The sequence below is a fragment of the Astatotilapia calliptera genome, chromosome 8 (assembly GCF_900246225.1).
Source record: "Astatotilapia calliptera chromosome 8, fAstCal1.2, whole genome shotgun sequence".
Classification (NCBI taxonomy): domain Eukaryota; kingdom Metazoa; phylum Chordata; class Actinopteri; order Cichliformes; family Cichlidae; genus Astatotilapia; species Astatotilapia calliptera.
The window spans coordinates 10,557,255-10,578,118 of NC_039309.1; the positions used below are offsets into that span (position 1 = coordinate 10,557,255).

The following is a 20,864-nucleotide window of genomic DNA, read 5'->3' on the forward strand; positions in this document are numbered from 1 at the left end:
TTTATACATGTATTGCAAGAGAGTTGTGTCATTTGCCAGAGGGGATCCTGTCTCATCATCAAGTTGAAATATTTCTTTTGAGCAGCACTGCTTTTATTGAGGTCAACATTTTTTCCATCTATTTCTTTTTAAAATTGTTGGTCAGAATTATTTTCAGGCACGAATGTGCTTTTGGAGTGGTTTGCAGCTCCGTTTTGCTTTTCAAGGTTGCCTGCACTTGATTTGGTGAAGTTAGAAAGCACATTTTAAACACTTTTGATTATTTAAGTGTAAGATATTAGACAGAGTGAGTTAAGTGACAGAATTGCATCAATGTTAAGCTTGTCTTATATGTAAAAGTTTATTTCCTTGATACAGAGCTACTGTCATTCTATTTTACGCTGCACTCTCTCCTAATCTGGGGCTTAACCGCCTCAAATCCAATTACACTAATTGGATGTATATTTGCGTCGACTATAGGAGGTAACTGTTTTTATAGACTCCACGCTTCCACTCAAATCCTGCTTCCAGTGCAGCGCAACTAAAAGAGTGTTTCTTTTGTTATAAACTCAAATTTAACTAATATATTGAGTTTATTAAGTAAATGTCCACTGATCTGCATTGTACACGTTTTCCAACATGCTCCAAGAAGCAGTATACAGTTTAGATTGTAAAATCACTGCTAATAAACAGCAGTTGATGTTCATTTCGAAATTTCATTATAGCTTTTTTCATAGTGACAGAGCCATTAAGGAAATAACTACTAAATTAATATGTTTTTGGAGCTTTCCTAAGTGTGCTTTTATATTTAGATCTGCGGAAATACAGTTATTAATGGGCCTCAAACAAGGCTAACACAAGTAGTGAGGTAGCGTTTTATGTCCAGATACTGCAAGTGAATTCTCCAATGAGGCATCATCTCAGCTTATTTTGATTTCTCCTTCTAACTAGTTGATATATTTCCCGGCTGATGAGAGCTGATGAGCTTAGGGAGGAATTAAATCTTTTAACCTTGTTTTCAGCCGTGTAACCCTGTATCTTGCCGGCCTCTCTAATGGGTCCGTGGGCCGCTGCACTTGTTATAGAGTAATGACTTTTATGAAGTGGCTTCCCTTCATGTGTTGTCAAGGAAATAAGAAGCGAGGTGTGAGAATCAGAAGAGGGAGAAGGAGATGTGGGGGAGGCAGGAGGGTTCCTCTCGCAGTTTCGCGGAAATGTACGCGTCTCTCCAAGGTCACGGCGACGGCCGAACGTACCCATAACACTTTTAGCAAACAAACTCATTTGCATGGCGCTGACATTTGTTGCTTCACTAACTTCATCTGATAATGGGCGGCCCTTGCTGCTGATCGGAAAGCGTACTTCTTAATTGTGTGTTGCCAGGCAACATAGGTTTCAGTGGTAATCAGAGGCAGATAATCTTCACATTTAAGGAAACAGGAAAGTGGAGCTCCGCATTCAGTGTTACACATTTAGTTTTTTTTAAACTTGTTACTTTTTTGCAGAGATAATTGAGTGAAAACAATAAGACGGTGTAGGCCATTTCTTTTACCCACCCGCTCCCCCTGAGCAGTGTACATCTCAAGAAATTGCTAGTCACTTTTCTGCAGAGGCGCTTGTATATCTGTGAAGAGCCTCTCGCATTACATGCATGGCGTTTTATGTTAAAACATGCATATTGATGAAAAGTTGACACGTAATTCCTTTTACACGTCCTGAATAAATCCTCCCAATACGAAGCACTGTCCTTTTCATCGTCTCACATTAAAGTGGACGTTTACACATAGCGTGAAGGCATCTACATTATCGTACCATTAAATTCAAATTTATTCTCCAAGGAGAGTTGTAAAAACAAAGACGTGAGCAGAAGTGAAATCGGTGCTTTCTTAAAATATTTATGTAGATGTAGGTGCAGGTGGGAGGGCCCTGCCTCCTCTCCGCTGGGCGCTGTCTTGGTTGGCTAAAGCTGTAAGTAGTGTTAATAATGGCATTAAACGGTTGAGTCAAGCTCTGTTGCACCATTTCCTTCAACCTTAAGTAGGGAGAGGGCCTCGAAGCACTTGCATTGGCCATGGAGTTGTCCGTCAGTGGCATCCCACAGAGCGGCACAGGTGGGTGAAACTTTCAGTGTCACGTGAAGCAGAAGAGCCATTTCCCTGGCTGTATGTGCGATTGGCTTGTAGCCTGAATTGTGTGCGTGCTCAGTAGATTAACAAAGGTGGACACTTGCACGTGGTTTCCTTGTGGAGATAATCCGCAGAACATCTTCAGCTGTACTTTTCTGGGCTGGAGAATTAGCAGGCAGTGTGGGGAGGAGACGGGGTATATTTTGGGAGCAGAGCTTGTAACTTACAGGGAGGAGTGAGACCAGAACTTGGCAGCAGCGCCTCATAGCCATATGGGATGTGTCAGTTGATGTGTTTACCTGAATAAGTCTGTTCTCTTGGTGACACACTCGGTGCCCAGGTTGTAGTCAAAACACAGCAGATCACCTTTTTTTTTGCCTCTGAGAGGAAACCATTGCTGTTTGTGGCTGACAGTTATGCAACCTTCCAGTGCATGGTTCCCATGGGGGGCCTGAATGGGATTTTAATTTCCCTGCCTGTGTTTGGAAGGACATTCACGAGGATGCATGCCTAATGTGCACTCAGCTGTCCTTGGCTAAACTGCTTTGTGTTCAGGTGTCTGACGTTGATTTCACTGTGCACTCGTACATGTTTTTCCCCCTAGCTAGGTGGAAAGAAACAACTCCCTGTGTGTCATTTTGGCCCTAGACTAGTACTTGCAAATGCTTTAGCAACAAGGTAGCGTCTGTCTTCCTGCGTAGCCACTCTGGTTTTGATTCTATGGGAGCAAAGCGCTTTGATTTATAGCTAACATGGTCACACATGCATAACTCCAGATATTCATGCATTACGATATATGGCTGTGTGTGTGCGCGCTGGTGGAACAATGAACGAGGTTGGCACAATCCACCATGCTGCCACACATGCACACAGACAACAGATGCCCGTCTCTCAACAGCAGGAAGTGCTCATTTTCATCAGGATGGCTGAATGTGATGAAGCTGACAGCAGGACACAGAGACAAGACCTTAAGTTTCCTCTATTTGTCTCTCTCTTCCTTTTACTAGCACTATCTACTATACATATAAAGTGCCGTCAGGAAGTGTTGCAGTAGAATTGTTTTAGCTCTGCTTTAAAAAAAATATCAGCTAACTTAAAAACTAGGCACATCACGAGCTACTGGAGCACAGCTGAAAACGTCTGTTTTTCTGATGTGTATGTGTATGTGCAAACATGTATGATCCAGGCTCCGTTTTCTTTAAATTCAAATGCCCTGCGGTGTTAAGGCAACACAAAAATAACTTTCCTAATACTTCCTGGCTGAACTGCATGTTTACCCTTTCCTTGCTTGTTCTTAATGCAATTATGGGTTACACATTATTATTGTGGAGGGCTAATAGATTAAGGCAGGAATAGGCGCAGAATTAGAGAGGTGGAAGCCTGCTGTCCACATGTATGTGTTTGTGCATGCTACTATACAAGCATCACGTGTTGCTGACAGTGTGTCATCCTCGCTAATCCCACTGATATGAATGAAGGGAGACAGACAAGAAGGTTCAGCTCACACATCGTCGGTACGAAGTTATTATGTGGAGCTGTAATAAGCATCTATATGTGCTTTTGTATTAACGCCTTATAATCACGCACATGCAAAACCCTCACTACTTTAAAGCTGCAGAGCAATTTATTCAGTGCTAACTCTTAGTTTTTTCCCTTTTTTGTTCACATAAAAGAGTAAATGTGTAGTAATTGTAGCCTTTGTGCTTATTACCTGTAATTTTATTGAAAATAATTGTGCAACAAACTGAATGAACTCATAACATTTGGACAATTTGTTCTGTAGTAAGTAAAACACATGATCGGTGGTAATCGGTAAGAAACTTTCCTACCCTGTGTGCTTCACAGTAACTTTGGGATTCTTAGACACTTGCCTGTTTGCAGTCTCTCTGTCATGTATCTCCAGTTTCCTTTAAAACCTGGTAGATGTTACATGAACTGTCTGCTGCTCCATCTCCATTAAAAATCCGTATTGTTTGTATCCCCGAGGAAATACGACAAATCTATTTTTCCACTTCAGTATTTATTTCAGAGAGAAAAAAAAATTGAAGGGAAAAAAAAGTGTTTTCGAGCCCCATCCTCACTCACCCCTCCCTCTGTGTTTTCTCATGGTTGATCTTTCCAAACCATCGGTTGCGTTCACAGAGGGATTAATGGTTTCTGCAAAGCCAGCCAACCCGTGGAGGGAATGGAGCCTTCGAGCGAATGAGGAACAGCTGGTCTCCCCCTGCTTGTGACAGCTTGAGTGTTTGAGTGTGTGTTTGTGCGTATATGTGCGATAGTTGCAGCTGACCTCTGCGCAGGGTCAGAGGTGTTCCTGCTCCGAAATAACACAAAGTTTATGTTGCCGCTCTTCTGCATTGCTGATAAATGCCAGTCAGTACTGTCAATAGGCCTATTTAAGTATTACGGGTTTGCAACACAAGTTTTTGTTTATACTCTGCAATTACCCTGTAATTACCCTTCAAGTTTGTGTGTTTTTCATTATTGAGAGAATTTTCTGTTATTTTGTGGTGATCAATTTGCTGTCGTCCTCAGTGCTAAAGGTAACTGCGATGGTGCGATGCATACAGTGTGAGTATGTGCGGGGGGTTTTCTCCAGCTTTTGTGGGTCTTCGTCTGATGACTTGTTATGATTGGTGGGAAGAATAATTTGGCTATTTCGAGAGACTGCATTGTCATGTTTATTCTACTAGTCTCCCCATCCCATGGCAGTTTTGTTTACAGGATAGCAACGGCGTGCGCTTGCTGCTCGTGCTGCAAGAATGGCAGCGCTTTGATATAATCTCCCCAATTATCTGTCGTCAATTCCGCTGTATATTATTCCTCTCTCCACAGCAGCTGGGGAGGAGACTGGTTTTGTGCTTGTCACAGAGGAACAGCTGCATCCACTAAAGCAGACAACTACCTCTGCATACCTCCCCAGTTATTCTCTCCTTTTTTCTTTTTTTTCTTTTTTTATCCCTCCCCCTCTTTCTCTCTCACTCAGTGGTGGGCAGGTCACCCTGAATTATTCATCAGTGTGAAATGAAAAAGCTCATGGATATTGAATATCCCCTCTGAAGTGGTGGCCAACATTGTGTTTTTTTTTCTCCTCTTCTTCGATTTTTTTTTTTTTTTTTTTTGCAACTGAAAAGAGTAAAGAGAGGCAGATCTCATTGCCAGGGTATTTCAAAGGTTAACCGATTGCTTTACCTCGTGCACATATTTACTTCTTTCATGGTCTGTGGTCAGGGAGGAGGGAGGAGGAGAGACACTGAGAAATACAGAGGATGAAGAATAAAACCTAGGAAGACAGATGAAAGCAACAGGATTTTTTTTAAAGGTGTAACAGTAATCTCTGTTCTTTTTTTTCCTGGAAGAACTTGTTTCTCTGACCACCATATAGTGGGTGATCTCATTGCCTAGCTGATGTACTAACCTTTTTTGTTGTGAGGCCTATTTTCTTCCAGTAAAAATTGCACTTCGGCCGGTTGTGGTCATCCTGATCGATCAGTTGTCATTCGTTCCCCATGTGGTCCTCTGTGCTTCTCTATTGTCTTCCGGGCTAGTCTTTTGTCCTGTGGTTTGATCTCCTGCCCGTGTTGCAAATCCATGTTACCGGTTGCCATTCATCCAGCACAATTGCCAGTAAACACAGCAGAGGCTCTCAGAACATTTCCCATGTGAGTTTATTTGTAATGGGCAGGGATAATGGGTAGAAATTAAAAATTCGGTCGAATATTTTTGTTTCCCATTTGCCGTCCTAAAAAGTAAGTGAATACTGATTTTCCAGAGGACAAAGATGTGAAACATCCTCCTTACTGCCATAGAGCAAATGCTAAAATAACAAATAAACCAAAATAATCTGCTCAGCAGCGAATCCCTCATCCCTTGTTTCCTATGTTGTACACACTAATAGGAGATGGAGTGCTTTATTTGTTCAGTAATACCTGAGAGAACAGGCAGCGCTGACCCTGCATTGCTCCCATTGGCTGCTACCTTTGCTTCCTTTCATTTTGGTCCATTTTCCTCCATTCCTGATTTCTACTGCAGCACAGACAATTACGCAGGAATGCTTTTAAAGGTATTCTCAAGCTTTACAAATGTTCCTACAGGAAACAGCCAGGGGTTCAAACGGCTATTTTTTTTTTATTTTTTTATGAGCAACAGTTCTTAACAGAGTCATAATGACTGACAACTGGAGAGAAGAAAGATATTTTATTTTCCCATGAAAAAAAGAGAAAGTCAAATTGTTTGTCTTCCAGGAAAGCCTCTTTTTTTTTTTTTTTTTGCTTTAAACTCATATTTGGGAACACGCCGTTACCTCTGGGTAATTGTGTTTTAGCTTGAGTGAAATGCATCAATTGTGACGGCGTACAAGTTGCGTGGGAACGTCGTTGTGGCTTTAAGGTGTCAGGTTTTCCAGGTGTCAAATTGTGCGCCCAAAATGCGAACTCCGGTTACAGTAGGTTTCAGGGTATTATATTTTGTGGGGAAGAGGTCTGTGCTGCCACAGGAAGTGTAAAATATCATTTGCCATGGTAGAGGGAGGTGGATGAGTAGGTGGGTGGGAGTTTCTTTTCAGAGGGTGTAGTGCGATGAAGCGGGGGGGGGCTATGATGATGAAAATGGCTGTAACTCTTTAGCAAAGTGAGCTTTAAAAGGCTGTAAGTGGACACCTCATAGTATCTGATGGCTGACTCCTGGTTGACAGGACCCCCATGACCCCAGTGTATTTATCGTAATGGAGCACAGCTGGGCTGCAGCTTCGATGGGTTAATAGCCATGTGACAGCTTTTGGGGGTTGGGGTGAGGTAGGCAGGAGGTATTTTGTGCACGTATGTGCATGCATTTTATTTACTCGTGCACTCCGTTGAGTGGCACACAGGGGCCACACTTGGGAGGGTTGGGACTTTGTGCTCCACTCTCTCTGCCAGGCCAGATGGCTCCTGTCACTGAAAGGGGAGGAGGAGCGATGGAAGGAAAAAGGGGAAGGATGGAGCTCTGAGTCGCCCTTAACGGCGCTAGAGTGGCCTGTCCCCAGAGCCACCACATCTGGAGACCACCTGCTGCTGGCTCAGCCTGCTTCCTCCATCCTCATCGCTCTTGCACACGCTCACTTTTCTCACTCTGTTTTTCCAGATGGGGGAGGTGGCGGTGGTGGCAGTGGTGTGTTTGGTCAGGCTGCGTGCCTATATTTCAGCAACTTTAGTGTCTGTGCTTTGGGTGGAGGAGGTGCAGGAAGGAGTGAGCTGAGGAGGGATGGGAAGAGGAGGTGGCGTGAGAGCATAGAAAAATATCATTTTATTTTATGACTGCACCAGCCTCTGAGAGTTGTGGGTTTTGTATTTGTTGTATTTCTTCTTTTATTCCTCCCCAAGTAAAGAGACAGAGTGAGAATGTTCGTTTTTCTTCTCTTAGCCGTTGCTGCAACTGATCCACAGGCCACGGGGGGGCTGTTCCTGCCTGGAAAATAAAGCCTGCTTGCCCTCGTTGGCTCCCCCCAAATAAAATACACTCATTTGCATTCCCATGCTGTAATTTAGCCCTTCTCTCTCACACATACACTCTCTCTCTGCCTTTGCTCTCTCTTTCACTATCTCTGTCCCTCATCCCTGCATCTTTTCAGCCCCGGTCCTTGCAGTTCCGCAGGGACTTGAACGTGGGAGGGGAAGAGAGGAAGGGAGGCAGAGAAAACAAAGGCGAAGAGGCAGTGTTGACTCAGGGTTGTTATCTGGACCGCCGGTGAGGGGGTGGGGGGTCTTGTGGGTATCTGTGTGTCTGCATACATGCCTGGGGGGTTATTTACCCTGGCTGCCACTGTCACGGCAGGTGCCTCCCAGTGGATAAACCTGGGCCTCCTAAATAAATATTCACTGCAGTGAAATTAGACTTGCATCACCAAAAATTAAACTAATACTGCCCTCTTTCCCTCCCTCTGAAGAATGTCCAGACCGCTAAAGATCACCCATATATTGATGTTGCATGGTGACTGGCTTTACGATCATCCTGATATTTTGGTTGGGTGGGATCAGAGGTTTCAGCTCTCATTTTAAGTTGTGAAGTGAACAAACATGATCTTTGGCTAAAGTTATTTTGCATTGCTGATTCCCTGTGAATGAGGGTTGAAATTGTTTTATTGGTCTGAACGGAAGACTTAGTTTGTTTGCTTTGGTCTTTTTCCCCCACATAATAAATTCAAGCAGACAATGCGTTCATAAGGGACAGATTTACTAAAGGTTTGTGGCAGTGCCAGCTCATTTCTGGAATAAAAAAACATGTTGGGATTTACTAAAGACATGCAGTGTAAAGTTAGCAATGGAAAGGTGTGGACTTTTTTTTAAGCCATGTTTGTAGGGCTTAGTTTTTCAGATTTACAATTTTGGGAAGTGGAGTCTGCTGAGGTTTGCAGTAGTCAGTTTACTGCCAAAAACATTCCTGATGCACTGAGAGTGTATGCTAGAAGGAAGAGCATTTTATTCGCTTGTGCTAATTTATTTTGAATGTGTTATCAGAACATATTAATTGCCAAGGCACGCTGTTCTTGCTGGAGGAACTCAAAGACTGCCCAACTAGAAAAAGTCACACAATTCCCGCTGCACCAAAAATCTTGCAACCCGTAATTCTTTTTTTTTTCCTTTTGTCCTCTTGTTATTTAAGTCAAGCAGGGCTTTATAATAAAACTTTTACTTTCACAAAACTGCCTTCAGCCTTAATTTCACTGAGTCTTTCCAAGTGAAAAAGTAATGACACAAAAAATTCGCATAGTTTTTCATGTTTCGGGACAAAACTGCATACAATGTTGCCACTTGTTAGACTATAACAGCCTAGCAGTCATTTATTCTATAGGTAGAATCAATCAGAATGTAGTGCTGTTGTAGCCTACACATGTGAGTTCTCATTTGTGTGTCTTCCTTACTCCATGAAGAACACCTTTCCCTACTATTGCAGTTACCTTGGCCACAAAGCTGTTCCAGATGTTCATTTTGGAAACATATTGAATATTGTGATTTGGAGGTATTTTATAATAACGATTGCATTCCTCCACTGGTCCCCAGAAGATTTCTTCTTCCACTGTTTGTGTAACTAATAGATTCTCTTGCTTATTAGATCTTTTTTTTAGGTGGATTTTCTGATTATTGGAATGAATTGGCTACATCTGAACTCACGAATGTGCACAGTGACTGTAATTACCTGCAGAGCTTGTAGTTGTAGTTGAACCTGTAGCTGAAATGAAAAGAAAAAAAGGTCTTGTCTGCTTCATTAACATTGCATTCCAGCGAGAATCAAGATATGCAATTTGTAAACTTAAAAGTCACAGTGTTTTTGGGATACTCGTGGCTATATTAGTACAGATTTTGAAATAAATCTCTTCACCCCACTGGTATGGTAAATTAAATTTGTGATGCTCAGCACTCTGTGGAAGCCAGCAGTATTCATTGGGAAAACTGTTCCGTAAAGTCTGCGGACATTTTTTGAGCAGATCAAGCATAAGTAGAAGTACAGTACAGGAGAAAATCATGGTCTTACATTGTGCTAGAAAAAAATTGCATTAAAGAATGCACAAACTCTTGATACCACTAAAACTAAAATAAAAAATAGAACACCAACACTTAGCTCTTAAAAAGGAGAAAAAAATCAAAGCAAGAAAAACGTACTGTAAAAGCTGTCTGGTGATATTCTCTGGGGTTTAACTGCTGTGGAGCTGAACCTCTTTTTGACCCAAGTCCAGCATCTGAAATGAACCCCTGAACCTCTGGTCATAATGTGGTCAGCTCAAGCCTCGTCTCCAAGCGGCAGGTTGGCTCGCTCTACCACTTACTTTCTTAAAATCCCTTTAACTGCTTTAGGGGGATTTAACGGGCCTCTACATCCACTGTGCTCTCAGAAGCCAAGTTCTAGCGCTTACATTAAAAGGGCGCACACAGTATAATTAGGCTGGTTAAAGAAGAAGGCTCCCTCTCATGGACTGTAAGAAGGCTTGGAACATTTGTTGGGTCTTCCAGAGCGTGAACGCTGCCCTTGATGTCTTACTATGCTAAAGGTTGGCGCTCAGAGAAACCATGCAGCAGGAAGGAGTGTAGACTGAAAACCTCAAGTATTATTATGCATCCCAGGAAAAGCAGCACTATTGCTTTTCTTGTAAGTGTGGTTGATTTAAAATTTAACAGATTTCTTTTTTTTTTTCCGTAGAAAGCCACACTAATTTTTTAAAGAGGCAGCTAATATAAAAACCCAGATTTACATCCTTGTGCAACTCAAAGCACCTGAGAGTAGGTTGATCACTTATGTTTACACAAAGACTGTGTTTACTATGTGTAAAGTGAAGAGAAAAATGAAAGGCTAAAATAAAGATCGGTAGACATTAAAAAAATTGGATTTCAAATGGAATTGATTAAATCTGACTTTAAGATTTTTATCGCACTGAATATTTCAGAAATTCAGCGCTAAGGTTTTTTTTGGTCAGAATTTCAATTAAATACATTTTGGGCAGCAAAACTGAAATGGTGTGGGGAGCAGGGATGGGATGCTGCAGTGCCAATCTGTCGTCACTAGTCTTCACTCGCCTCTTCCAAATAAGCATGTCGTTACATGCTCGTCAGCTTTTGGACGAGTGCTGGAGCACATCTCGCTTTCTTTGAACTGGGCCAGTGGTTCCCCATGCATAGCCTATTGCTTCTGTGCAGCTGCATCTTCCCTGCTTTAACCCAAAATTTTCTGCACAGAAAAATCGAATGAGAATTTTTGACCTTTGCGAGAATGAATGTAAATTCATCCACGTTTTCATTCACTAAAAACCAGGGGAGCTCAATGCAATTATTAGCATTCTGTCTTGGGGTGTTATTCTTAAAATACCCCCCTCACAGAATGCCTGCATCTTCTGGGATTCTGTGATATTCTTGTGTTAATATACTGCTGTCAGACAGACAACCCCCACCCCAGCTTTTTTAATATTATTAAAGAGAGAAAGATCAGAGGGGCAGCCATATCCCCACACTTTATAAGGAGTGTGAGCATGTCTGGCCGGCTGGCAGGAAGTGGGTTGCTACTGCCTTTGATGGTCAAACTCTCTCAGATGTGTCATTGCTGCAGACTGTAGCTCGGATGACAGGTCATGTCTCCGCTTGTTGGGCTCTTGCAGCTGAGATACAACAGCCCCAATAATTACCTGAGCAAGCACACACACTTTAAGCGGATATACATCATGGTCCTACACACAGACAAAAAAAGAGAAGTAGCTTTACACTTAGATGGACACTGCTTGTGCTGTTTCACCTTTCTGCTTTCACTGTGAGTGATGATCAGTTCTGGCGCGTGACCGTGCCGGACTCTTGCTGTATTGGTCACGCTTGTCACGCAGCTGACGGTGTGCGTGCACGTGTGTTTATTTGTATGTTCGTCGCCGTGCTCTGGCGAGTAGCAGGGAGGCTCCGATTGCTTTGTTATTCCAAACAGGGTGTTTACAGCCACTCATCCTCACAGTCATTCAGCAAGGCGATCTGTCAGCTCTCCCCTACAGGGACCAAACTGTGAACTTAACACGCTTGGCTCTGATGACTTCCCTGATGGTGTGAAGAACAGCAAAGTCTACAGCTGTAATGTTGTTGCTGGAGTGGCTTGAATGTTGCATTGTTCTTGCAGTTTGTGTGTGTGTGTGTGTGTGTGTGTGTGTGTGTGTGTGTGTGTGTGTGTGTGTGTGCATTTTCAAAGGGAGGTAGGCGGTATGAGTGTGTATGTCACTTCCCCAATGTTTTTCCAGTAAGCCCCCAAAATATCAGGGTGGAGTGAGTTTGTGTGCATGTTCAGTATTTTTGGTGGGGAGTGGGGAGAAGGTCTAGATGAAAGTAGAAAAGAAGAAAAGGAAACCAAATAATCAGCAGGGAAAGGGAGGTGAGGCTTAGGCTGGGAGCAAACCAGTGTGTGTGTCTGTGCGTGTGAGGGGGGGGAAAAGGGGCAGGCATTCTCAAAACACCATGGAGTCCAGATCAGAAATAAAACATAAAAAAGTGGAGAGGCAGGAGGAGGGAAAAAAGGGAGGAGGAATTGTGCTTGAGTGTGTTATGCGTGTGGATCCTGTGAAGTGAACTGAACACAGCCGTAAATTGTGCAAGCCCAGAGAGTCCAGCTCTGTATGTCCAAGCTGGCACGTCTGATTTAGACAGATCTTTTTTTTTTTCCTCTCTTTTCCCCGATGCAAGGTCTTTTTTTCTGCAGCTTCTGGTTTATTATCTGCTAAGACAAAGGCAGGAGAAAAAAAGCTAAGGAGAGAGAGCGATAGAGAGACACGCAAAGCGAATAAATGTTGCGCAGCTGACAGCAGAGGAAGCAGCGAGAGAGTTTCCAGCTACTGCGTTCCCCGACCGCAGCAGCCTTTTCTTCCTGGGAGATTTAAAAAAGGAAAAGAGAAAAGGACAAAAGCTCCTGCCCCCGTCTTTCTCCGTCCTGCTACCATCCGATCATCAGCTCTGACCTCAGCGTGTGTGAGTAAGCGTGCATATAAGGACGCCGCGGGTGTATGGTGCTTTTCTCCCTGCCCTCAAAGGCATGGACTAAAGATGATGCAGCCAGGGGCTTAGTGAGAGCCCGCACCGCAGAGACCCCTTCCCCTCACCAACAGGGCCAGACCGAGAGGAGCAACTCCAGGGGAAGGGGGAGGGGGGTTAGAGGAGTGGAGGAGGAGGAGAAGAGGAAGAAGTGGAGGGGGGGGGGGTACCCTCCATGGATGATTGCAGAGGGTCCTTCACTTTCCTTTTTTTGTGTTTTTTGTTTTTTCCACTCCCTACTCGCCTCAGTCATCTCCTGCTTTCGCTGTGATGCATAGCCTTTAAAAACGAATAATGTGGAGACAACATTTTCCAGGCAAGCAGCATGTTTCCTGTTTTCTCTTCTGGATGTCTAATAAAGTCTGGCATGTGGGAGGTGGGAGGGAAGTAGGTGAATGGGGAGGGGTAGAGGGAGTATGGGTAAGAGGAGAGGAGGGGAGCAGTGTTTTAGAGTGTGTGTGTATGTGTGTGGATGCATTGCGTGCCCGGTAAGGAGTAGTCATTTCGGGGTCTGTTACTTGTGCTGCTGAACTGGGCTTACTAGGTTTTTGCTGCCTCTGCAGTCTTGGGCTCAGAGTTGCACTTTGTAGCTCAGGGCAACGCCGAAGAATAAAAGAGCGGGAAAAAGAGAGAGGAAGGGGAGGTAATGGGAGGTCCGGCGTGGTTCTGCCATGGATGCTGTTGACACTCGCTTTTGTCCCGCAGTGGAGTGCGAGCTCCGGCCCGCCAGTGCACACAGAGGGTACCATTTAAAACAGCCGTGCGCTCATTTTCTTGGCAGGGGATGGATTGGTGTGGCGGGCAGCCGGGTGGTGACAGGGGTGGGGCACTGGCAGCGGAGGACAAGTGGCCTTTGTGTGCTACTTTTGGGGAAGTGAAGGGAGGGAAGGGCAGGGAGGAGGCTGCCAACAAAGGGTGCTTATGCCCGCCCTCCACACCCGCTCTCTTCAACTACTACAACTCATGCAATGACCTCGTACAAGCGCCATGTGAAATGGAGGGAAACTTAAGTGAGGAACACAAAGTGTTGTTTGACCTAACAGCACTGTAACCTGTGCACAGCAAGCTTCTCCTTTACCTCGCAGCAACCTCCTGGCTGTTCACCAAGGTTTGCTGTCCCATTCATTACCTCCCAGTTACATACTATCGACCCTCATGTCAACGTTTTCATAAAAATCTCACTTTGCCTTTGCAACCTTTTCCTCTACAAGAACATTTACAGCATGGAAATGTGGTTTGAAGGCCTTTTGTTGAACATGAATGTGGTTTAGAATCTTCTTCCTAATTAATTTGTTACCAATTAAAGTGCATCTGGTACACAGCAGACCATCCTATGTGCTCTGGCTTTCCTCTGTAGAGTTTTCTCATGTGACATCACATTGCTCAAGAATTGCCCACCTTAACTATCAGTCATGAGGGAAAAATGTGTATTGCCCAACTGGCTGCAACTGCAACCTCCTTTTAGTTGCTTTGGTTTCTAGCAGATCACCTCAGTTGCTTGTATAAATGCAGAGTGGTATAAAAGTGAAAAGAGGTGAGTGAAGAAGAAAGGCTCAGTTCATCATAGGAAGCACTCAGCAGCCTAGGTCTATTACAGTGTAACTGAGGGGTAAGCATCACCTGATCCAGCCATAACTATAAGATTTATCAAAAAGAAAAGTAGTATTTATAGTCAGGTATAGGGTATACATGCTGGCCTCTCGGTGCCTGTAAAACATTTGTAACATAAAGTTGGCCTACATAGTGTGTGCACCACTGTAGGCCTCTATTTTGGTTGATGCTGTTTTGCACTCTGTGGGTGATTTGGCATGTACTGTTAGGAAATGCAAGCAGCGGGGTTGTGACTAAAGTCAGGTTATGTAGGGAATCAGTAAATTATTAATATGATTTGCATGAAAATTTTAACCGGAACGTCAAACCTGAGAGACAATCGTGACAAGATTGTTCCACTAATATAAAAAAAAAAAAAAAGATTCAACTTTCTTCTCAGAGTTGTCTAAAACTTTTTCATTTTTTCCCTAACTCACAGTAGAGATGCCAATTTGCAGTGAGGACGTGAGATTTACTACAGCAGTAAGCTTTTGTTTGGCCTTTTTGGCAAGTTTCTGGGAGAATTATCTTTAATTAAGAACAGCTGAAGCAATCCACTGCGAGTGACATGTTTCTTTTATAATAGCCAAAAAAGGCATTCAGTCTTGATTTATTGTGTGGCGCATGTGACCTGAATGATTTGTAGAATCGTTTTTGCCAAGAAAATCAGCAATGATTTGATTGTAATTTGAATTTAAATCAAAACGAAATCCTTGTCAAAATGCCTCCATATTTTCTTTAGAGTGTTTAAATTATTTAAACGGCAACTGTTTCCGCTAAACGTAAAGGTAGATTGTCAACTATTTTGCCAGCCTGGGAAAGTCCAAATGAAACCACATGTTCATATGGTTTGGAACTGAATTTCCCGGAGGAACCCACCCGAGGGATTAATAAAGTTTCATCTAATCTCTAATATCAAAGCGCGCATGTAAAGCAGGCGTTACGTGACCATTTTATAACCCTTCTCTCGCCACCATCGACATGCCCCACCTCTCACACGCAGCCTGCTCCTTTTGGGCTTAGCAGGGAAAGTATATGGGTCATGTGTTAGCTCAGGGTGGCACAGTAAATGGCTGTAACAGTTAGCGGTCAGCAGCAACCCCCACCCAACCTTGTTGTTGAGATGGAGCCACCTGCAAACAGCAGCTTGGGGTTGCTAGGTAACCTGTGGCAGAAGATGATTATAGTATGGCGGAGGGCTTGTCTCTCATTAGCACTAAAGTGACTTCTGTTTCTCTGCTCTTCTCTTGATTTTAATTTCTCATTTCCCCGTTGCCCCTCTAGTCCCCCTTCCCCTCACTGGAGGCAACATAGCACCAGCAGCAGAGGCCAGTGGTAGGATAAGACTCCTAGCTCCCTTCACCACATAATGGAAACACTGGCCTCATCTCCCGGTACGCCGCTCTGCTACTTCCTGCTGCCAGACTCTGACTAAGTGTTTCTGGCTCAGAAACCGCAGCCTCCAGCCCGGACTGAGTTAGGGTTGTATTTGTCTAAAGGAATGATTAGAATTTAAATACAGATTTAAATACTGAGTAAGATTACTGGAAAAAAAGAAAGAGGAAAAACACTGATCTTATGAAGTTTGGTAATCTACATCAAGTGGTTTTAAGCTTTTTTACTGGAGGCCTAGATTTCCAAAATAATTTCCATTGTGACCCAGTTCTCATTTTCCACAACTGGTGTGCAATCTAATTGAGAAAAATGTTCTGTTTTTAGACCGCTAACTGAGCCCCCACATTTTATTACAGGGAATTAAAAAGACTTTAGTAACATAATATCTAGCAGCCATGGATGTCTTTAAAAAAAATCATTTCAAGGCTCGTCTTTCAGCGTCTTGGAGCCCTCATGATAAATATGTCTGTGCTTTTAGCAGGGAGAATTATTTTAGATGTGTTTGTGTGTTAGTTTCATTCCAAAAGTATAGTAATCACAAAGCAGAGGTATTTAATTGAATAATATAACCAGCAGATAAACCATGGATACCTGTACAGAACAGTGTCGTATCTATCAGGCTGTAAATTAAATGTTTTTAGATTAGTGGTTAAATTAAATAAGAAAATGTCACTTATGTCGCTAATTTTTGACATGTCGAAGATTTGCAATTAATTAAATAGTTGAAGAAAATCAAATAATTAATCACCAATGAAGAAAATCATTAGTTACAGCCCCAAATCTATCATTACACATATTACACCACAGCAGGAGGTGTGTATGCGTGTGAACATGCATCACATGCATTATTTCCTTTGGCAGGTAAACCCACAACAGCAGCTGCCCCCCTCAAAGAAAATTAATTCATCCCTAAACATCTCACGCGCATGCATTTGCAGCCTGGCAACAGTTAAGCGGCAAGCAGAGGACGCAAGAACTAGGAGGAAAGGAAATGAGGGAGATTAATTAATGGAGGAGTGAGTGAAATTAAGAGCACTCTGCCTCCTGCGGCTCTGACATTACCTCCAATACTCCACAATCCCCTGCCCTTCACTTAACACATTTGTTGAGATTTGGTGCACCGTATGAAAGTCTGTGCTCATGCTTCAGTTCAAATCCTCTGGCTGTTTGCAGTCAGGTGGCCAGCGGCCGCGTTTGCCAAGGCGCCAGGACGTAAACCTGCAGAGAACATGGTAGACCTGCTGAAAATGCTGTTTTACTCCTGCCTGTTGCCTCTGAAAAGGTGTTGCACAGCTGTTAAAACAAGTGAGCTTAGAGAGTGCTTGTCACAGTGGAGGTTAAAGCTTGTTTCCAAGGCTTGCAGTGCCTCTCACTGAGATTGTCTTGTTCCAAAGAGTTAAATTCATGCTGAGATAAAAGATAAATTGGAGGTTGACAGTAAATCGTAATCTTGAGAAAACTGCTGGTGGCTTCAAAGCACAAAATTATTCTAGTTTATGGCACTTTAGAGGGGATTTTTACTACCTTTTCACCCATAATTTGCAAGCCAAAAAGCCTTTAGATCGATGTTAAGTTTTTTAAACCCCGACTATTTGCATAGTTTGTATATAAATGATAGTCACTCCATTCCATCCCTCATTGGTTGATGAAATCCCATTATGAATTCTCAGGACCAGACTTCTTGAATGTACTTTCAAATGTACATTAACTGAAAAATAAGAAGGTTACATGAAAAATACCCCGTAAGGCACCACTCAGGCAGTAAAAAGAGACCCTTTACAAACTGCCGCCACCAGGTGGCGATACCTGTAGATTGAGTAAAAAATTATTCCTATTTTGAACATCTTTTTCATGTCACATTTCAAAATGTCATGAAACCACATTGGCTATCATCTTGTCAATCCCACGTCGGTAGCTAATGGGTGCCAGACCCGTCCCTCCTCATCACATCCATTTTTTGCAACCAAGATGGCGAAACAGAAACCCTCATATCAAGGATGTTACGAAGGAGAAAATTAACTATTGACGTGAAAACTGTCTTTTGAAACAGCCTGTGAACATGTTTATTTTAACACGAGAGTTTATTAGCGCTTTTGAAGCCAGCCTCGAGTGGACACTCGAGGAAGTGGATACTTTCAGGCACTTCTGCGTTGCCCTCATTTTCTAGCCCCGGGCGTTGTTGCCTGGTTACGAGACTATTACTCCCCATCCATTATTGTGACTTAAATATGAAGCTTTAAATTGTCAGATGTATGAACACATCTAAACACACACAATTCTATATTCTACTTAATTTAGATTGGTACAGACTTGTTATAGATGCACAGAGCACAGGGATGCTGTTGAGTATCACCACGGAGAAAAGAGGTGGTGAGAAAGGTGTCATGAACGCATCACCTATCAGAAACGGGTGTTGTGGTGTTGTGCAGCTGACAAACCCAGCGGTTCCGGTTGAGACTGGTTTGATGTACTTGCTGTCAATTTAACACAGAGGGAGTGTTGCCTGTCACCTCCCTGCTTTCCCTGCCTGAATATATCATATCCTCTCCATCAAAATCAACAGTGTAAGAATCAATCTGTCACACAGGAGGACATGCGCGCTTCGGCTTATAGACAGACAGACCAACTGGAATTGAGGGTCGGAATAGAAAATGGAGGAAAAGAAATGACAGTTGAGGTGAAAGAATGACAGAGAAAGGAGGGGCAGTGATTACTGAAAGACAGCTGAGGAATGATAGCAGAGGTCGGGGAGGAATTTATGTGAAAAGGGAGAAAAAGAAAATGAGATGCGCAGTGAGCAAACAGTCACTCAGGGCTAGACATCGGCAGCAAAGAGGAGCTGTCAGAAGATGCTATCATACAGGGAGAGATCTGCGAAAATACAACAGTGCCAACGATACTTTAAAATGTAGCAGAGGAAGAAGTCGACAAGAGGGAGATTAAGAGACTGAGTAAGAGACTGAAAGGTCAGAGGAACCCGGTGGATGATTCATGGAGTTCAGCCTATCTAACTTCTGCCTAAGGGTTTCACACAGCCTGTCAACCACTCCTCTCTCCTACTGCTTCATCTACAGCTTCTCTAACGTGCACACACACTGTGCGCCAATAATTGTTAGATACAAGTACACACTGGTAGGATGAAGCAGGGAGAAGCCATAATCAGTATTTTTCTTCATATCTCTGAATCAGTGACAAGTAACAAGTGGCATTTAGTTTTTAGCCTGTTTTAGGTTATTGTTTTTACTTTAGTGCACATTTGCACCTTGACTCTGAGCAAGAATAAAAGCTCATCAGCAACTAAATACATCTGCTGAATCCTAATGTTGCCACCTATGATAGACTATTTGTTAACAACTTTTATTGATAGTTGTGAGATGTTTTCTTCTGCCCTCTAGTGGACATGTAAGAAAATCTTGAATAGAATAAGCTTGAATAGAGTTTGTGTGATTTTTGGGAAGAAAAATAAGCCAAAGTATTTGGAAATGACTTATTACTGGCCTCTTACATAACTTTCAACAGTCCAAAACCCAGACGTGTTCAGTTTACAATGACATTACAAACAATCCAGTCATTTGTTTCACTCGATCGATCAACCACCATTCGTGGAGTGTTTCTGACACACCCTCGCCAGTTTGGTGTTGATGTTTTTGACCACTGCTGCCCAGTCTTTACCAGCTGCCTCTATTAATATTCAACAAGCTGTCACATACAGATGCGACAGCCAAGCTGGTAAGCCTCACCTTTCCCACCGTCATGTCAGCTGTCTTGAACAGGGAGCCTGATAAGGAGGTAGGAAGCAACGGAGGCGTTTGATGGAAGGCTTGAGATGAGGAGGCGGAGGGAGAGGGGAGGAGGCGGCTGTCTGTATGTCAGGGGAGAAAACATCTCCTCCGCCCTTTGCACCGCAAGAGTGGGGTGGATACGGCCGTTTGCGCCTCCGACCCCAACTCATGGCGCAGATGCCGGCGGTGCCAAAAATAAAGTGCATTAAAACTGGCAGCCAAAGCCTGTTAAGTGATCACCATGACAACAGGCGGAAGGCGCACGGAGACGACATCTTCGCTACAATCCTCCCCCCCTGCCCTAAGAGGCTACACTGCTGGACTGCTCGCTTTCTGTCAGCTGGGCTTTCTCTGCGTCTCTGCTGTCGTTTATGTGCTCCTTCTCCTTTCAGCCTCCTTCTCCCCTGATAAGTCTCCTGGGAGCTCTTTAAGCTAACAGGCAGTGTTTAGTCTGTTTTTATGCTTCCTTGTTTTACATTTTAATTTCACTCTTCTCTGAATCGCTCCTCTTTTTCTTTCCCCCTCCTCCCCTCCCACCTGTTGTTTTTCTCACTGTGCATTTTAACTTGTTTGTGCACACACACATCTCATCTTAAATCTCCTTATCTCACCTATATCGGTCCCAATGCTGTGTGCTGTAATCCCAAAGAGCACTGCCCTAATGAGACCTCCTCCACCTTTGCTCTCCTTTCCCTTTCTCCACCCTGCTCCTTATCGCATGGCGTCATTGTAATCTTCAGGATAACTTTGAGAGCTATGCATACACTAGTGCGTGCACAGAGTGAGGTCATGCATGAGCATCCCGATACAGATCTTAGCAGCAAACCTAGATAAGAAACGTGATGTCGTGAAGTCACAGGGAAACATCCGCAGGGGATCTTGTTGTCGGGGTGAATATGGTGACCTGTGCAGTGTTGCGATGCTGTTTCTTAGCAAGGAGCAGTTTTGCTTCTTCTAAAGTTTCTCCGTCCACAGGCCAGCATCTGAGGGAAGCATGAATATTGATGCTCCTCACTTGTTAACATTGTATGAAGCAGGGGCTGGTAATTGTCTGTCTTCGAAGCGCGACACGTCCTCTTCAGTGGGATGTGTGAGAAGGTCGATCCCGCTGGGGAGTTCGGCTTCTCTTGACTCATTTTACTTCAAGTGAGAAAAGTAGCGAGTAAGGAGAGGAGAAAGAGCTGAGCGGCGACAGAAACCCGAGTTACGACACGCACTTTGTCAAGTGTGCCGAAGTGCAGCTGCGAGTCGCTTCCGAGTTTGTTTCAGGCTTGTAGCGTTTTCTCCAATGCTCTTCATTTCAATGATGCATTGCTCTTATGAGGCATTTCTAAAGGTGTCCTCACAGTGTTTCTCTTTTCTTCTTCTTTTTTTTCACCCCTGTTCCACAGCAGCTGGTTCCACTCACACTGCCGTTTTTTAACTGGTAAAAGAGAACGACCAAAGTGTGCGTGTCAGTATGCACACAG

General features: G+C 43.5%; 1 protein-coding gene across 7 annotated transcripts in view; it reads left to right on the forward strand.

Moving 5' to 3' along the window:
- ctbp2l (C-terminal binding protein 2, like) overlaps nt 1-20,864 on the forward strand; it is a 95,775-nt gene that overhangs the window by 53,377 nt on the left and 21,534 nt on the right. The window contains exon 1 of one of the 7 annotated variants that reach the window (XM_026178446.1): nt 871-2,090. The exons of 5 other annotated variants lie outside the window; for them this stretch is intronic. In XM_026178446.1, coding sequence (XP_026034231.1) covers nt 2,051-2,090 — 40 coding nt within the window. In that variant the 5' untranslated portion in view covers nt 871-2,050. Of the gene's footprint in view, nt 1-870; nt 2,091-12,795; nt 12,945-20,864 lie in introns of those variants that run through there. One more of the 7 variants, XM_026178447.1, reaches the window with a different exon arrangement.